This window comes from Antrostomus carolinensis, unplaced genomic scaffold (genome assembly GCF_000700745.2).
Source record: "Antrostomus carolinensis isolate BGI_N321 unplaced genomic scaffold, ASM70074v2 scaffold47897, whole genome shotgun sequence".
Taxonomy (NCBI): Eukaryota; Metazoa; Chordata; class Aves; order Caprimulgiformes; family Caprimulgidae; genus Antrostomus; species Antrostomus carolinensis.
This window is the reverse complement of record NW_010329131.1, coordinates 2,982-6,717: the sequence shown is the minus strand read 5'-3', so window position 1 is coordinate 6,717 and position 3,736 is coordinate 2,982. Positions and strand designations below refer to the sequence as shown.

Here is a 3,736-nt window from a genome sequence, read left to right as displayed (position 1 = left end):
TGATTCTGTGATCCTTGTGGGTCCCTTCCAACTGTTATTAGAACAAATGACGTGAATTTGGCTATTTGTAAAATTAAAAATGTTCAACTAACTGAGAGGTAATGAACCATGTTTTCCACGGAAGGAGGTCACCACACGGGCAGTTGTGGTTCATCCTCTTCAGAAATGATCTGGAAAAGGGCTAAAAATGGGGGGAAAAAGAAGCAAGAAGGTGACAGTCCCATGTTATCCATCAGGAAAGAAGACGAAGTTGAAGAAATGTTCTGGAAAAGCCCATTTGGAATTTCAAAGGCTTTACAATAGGTTCCAAAACAGCCACCACCATGCAGGTATCAGAGCTGCACTTGCCCAGTTCTGGGAAAAAACATTCCAAAAAAAGGCAACCTCAAAAGTGTGAATTTTTCAAGAAGATACACCAAAGGGTCAGTGAAGACAGTGGCTCTTCATCTGCTCAAGCCAAGACCACTCCTGCCTCCATATTCCCCACACACTCTAACACCAAGATCTGCTCCATTCACCATTTTATTTGAGGTGCCATCAGTGAAGGATTCCAGTAGCACTTGGGTTGTGCCATCTTCATCTAGGAGAGCTGCAAGATCATTTAAAATCCAATCGCTGGTGGGAAGGATGATGGGCAAAGCTCTCCAGAAGTTGGTATTTATTTTAATTAGTAGCAGCAGCGTCGTGCAAAAACACTCGTTGGGGATTAAGAGACGGGACACAATGATCACTGGAACAGGTTGCCCAGAGAAGCTGTGGCTGCTCCACCCTGGAAATGTTCAAGGTCAGGTTGGATGAGGCTTTGAGCAACCTGGTCTAGTGGAAGGTGTCCCTGCTGATGGCAGGGGGGTTGGGACTGGATGAGCTTGAAGGTCCCTTCCAACCCAAACCACTCTATGATTCTATGATCTTAAAGGTCTTTTCCAATCAAGGCAACTCTGTGATTCTGTGGGTTGGAGGTATCTGCAGGAACATACATTTGCTGCTCTGATGGGATGTCCACCTCCCCCGCCAAAATTGCACTGAGTCAATTTGCAAATGTAGGACCTCGTTAGCATTAGGTGAGGGACACACCGAGCCCGAGCCCTGCACGGATGTCAAATACATTCGGAAATTTGCTAATATGCAAATCAAAGAGCACAAAAAGCGGATTAAAACCATTTAAACTCGTGTCAGCAAATCTCTGAATGAAGCTAAACTGGTTCCAGGCTGGGTGGGAACGGCTGGAGCGTGTCTCCATCAGGAGCTTGTAATGTTTTATCCAGATTAACCAAATCAATTCAAGGAAAAATTGCTCCTCAAAAATTGTTTCATGTTTCCATCCAGCTGGCCAAGTGTCCCTCAGCACCAAACCTCTGGTCCTGTGCCACCATGGGATCTTCTTGAGCCTGAATACGAGTCATGGGTGAAGCCAGGTTCTCTCCCATCTGCCATGTGCCACCTGCTTCATCAGAAATCATAGAATCACAGAATGGTTTGGGTTGGAAGGACCTTCAAGATCATCCAGTTCCAACCCCCCTGCCATCAGCAGGGACACCTTCCACTAGACCACGTTGCTCAAAGCCTCATCCAACCTGGCCTTGAACACTTCCAGGGAGGAGCAGCCACAGCTTCCTCGGGCAACCTGTTCCAGTGTCTGACCACCCTCACAGTGAAGAACTTCTTCCTAATATCTAATCTAAACATTTGAGAATGAGCCCATCCCATGGTGTAGCTGGGTGGGATGTCCTCCCTGGTGGGTGGAATGTCCATCCCCAGTAGGATGCCCCATCATGGTGGGATGTCCCCATCTTGGTGGGTGGGATGTCCCATCATGGTAGGATGCTCCTCCTTTGGTGGGATGTCTCCACATTGGTGGGTGGGATGTTGGATGAGGCTTTGAGCAACCTGGTCTAGTGGAAGGTGTCCCTGCTGATGGCAGGGGGGTTGGAACTGGATGATCTTTAAGGTCCCTTCCAACCCAAACCATTCTATGGTGGCCTCTCCTTTGGTGGGATGTCTCCACCTTGCTGGGTGGGATGTCTATCCCCAATGGGATGCCCCACCCCTTGATGGGATGTTCCCCCCTTGGGGGGACCTCGCTGGGGTTGGCTCACCTGGATGTTCTTCTCGCAGTCGGTCTGGTGATGCAGCAGCAGCTCACTCTCCAGCAGGAAGCGTTTGCCACACTTGTCACAGATCTGCATGCGGCTGTGAGTGACGTTCATGTGCTTCTCCAGGTACCAGCGGTTGTTGAAGACCCGGGGGCACTTCTTGCACGGGTAGTGCTGCTTCTCCTCCAGCTTCACCTTCTGGCCCAAACCGTCCTGCTCCTTTTTCCTCTTCCTCCCTCGCTGGCCTTCCTCTTCTTCCTCCTCCTCCTCCTCCACCTTGGTCATGTCCTGAGACCTGGTTGCCATGGCAGGTTTGGTGGCTTTGCACACCCGGCTGCCTCTGCGGTGCTGCCCACTCTTATCCCTTTTCACCTCCAACGCATCTTCATCATCGTCATCATCATCCTCTTCTTCTGTCGTCTCCTCCAGGTCTTCCTCCTCGCTGTGCTCCTCCTCCTCCTCCTCACCCACCTCTGCATCCTCCTCCTCTTCTTCCTCTTCCTCCCCTTCCTCATTCTCCTCCTCCCCATCCTCCTCTGTGTCGCGCCCATCACCATCAGGCCTCCCCATCACAGCCGCCTCGCCAGCAGCTGCTTTCCCCTCCATGCCCTTGGAGACATTGAGGGTCTGGTTGTTGAGGTTCACCTCCACGATGATCTGCTCCCGGTTGTATGACCCTTGGCTGTCCAAGTCCTCTTCAGACTCTTCACCTTCCATCTTACAGACGGCACCTGGACCACTATCCTTCTCCTCCTTGTAGTATTGCTTGGCTGGACCAGGAGGGAGCGTCCCACCACCTGCTCCATCCTCCACCCGCACCGAGTAAGGGTCGTTGCCTTCCCGGGCGTAGATCTTGGGATGAGGAGGGTCCACCTCTTGCTTGATCTCACAGTAGTAGGGTGGAGGTCCAGCACAGCTCTCGGCAGGCAGGGCCATGTCAGTGGCCAGGCTGAGTGAGCGGGTGTCGAGAAGATCCTGGCAGGAGGAAGCGATGTTGTTCATCTGCAGCACGGCGGCCGCGTTCAGCACGTCCTGCACATTACAGGAGTTGACGAGGAGCTTGGAGGTGTAGATGAAGTTGAGGATCTGCTGAAGACCTTGTGAAGTGAGGGCTTCCAGTGAGAGTTCCACACGCTGCAACTGCTTGTTTTGGGTGAAGAGGGAGTGGAAGAACTGGCTGTAGGCTGCCAGGACCCCCTTGTGCGCCGGGAAGATGCTCTTGTGCTGCACCAGCACGATGTCCACGTCGCACAGGTCCGGCTGAAAGAGGCGCTGCTCGTTCAGTCTGTCCATCAAACACGTGAAGTGGAGGGCTACATCCTCCACCAGGGAGTACTCAGCCGAAGGGTAGTCAGTCGTTTTTTCGACTATCAGCTGTGAGGAGGAAGGAAATAAAACCATTCAGGAGTGTTCTTCACCTGGAAAACACCTACCCAGCCATGCCACCCATCCTTGTCCATGCATCTCAAGTCAGAGAAGCCAACTGAGATGCTCCACTGCTAGCCCCAGCTTGGAGACGTCAACCAAGAAATTCCACCATCACCCCCAGCTTGCAGATGCTAACCAAGAAGTTCCACCACCAGCCCCAGCTTGGAGATATCAACCAAGAAGTTCTACCACCAGCCCCAGCTTGCAGTTATCAA

General features: G+C 52.0%; 1 protein-coding gene across 1 annotated transcript; it reads right to left on the bottom strand.

Moving 5' to 3' along the window:
• Positions 1-2,096: 2,096 nt before the first annotated feature.
• Positions 2,097-3,461, bottom strand: LOC104519745 (zinc finger and BTB domain-containing protein 47; the record flags this gene model as incomplete). The annotated part of the gene is made up of 1 exon (XM_010172426.1): positions 2,097-3,461. A coding segment is annotated over exon 1 (1,290 nt), but the record flags the coding sequence as incomplete, so codon positions are not given.
• Positions 3,462-3,736: the final 275 nt, after the last annotated feature.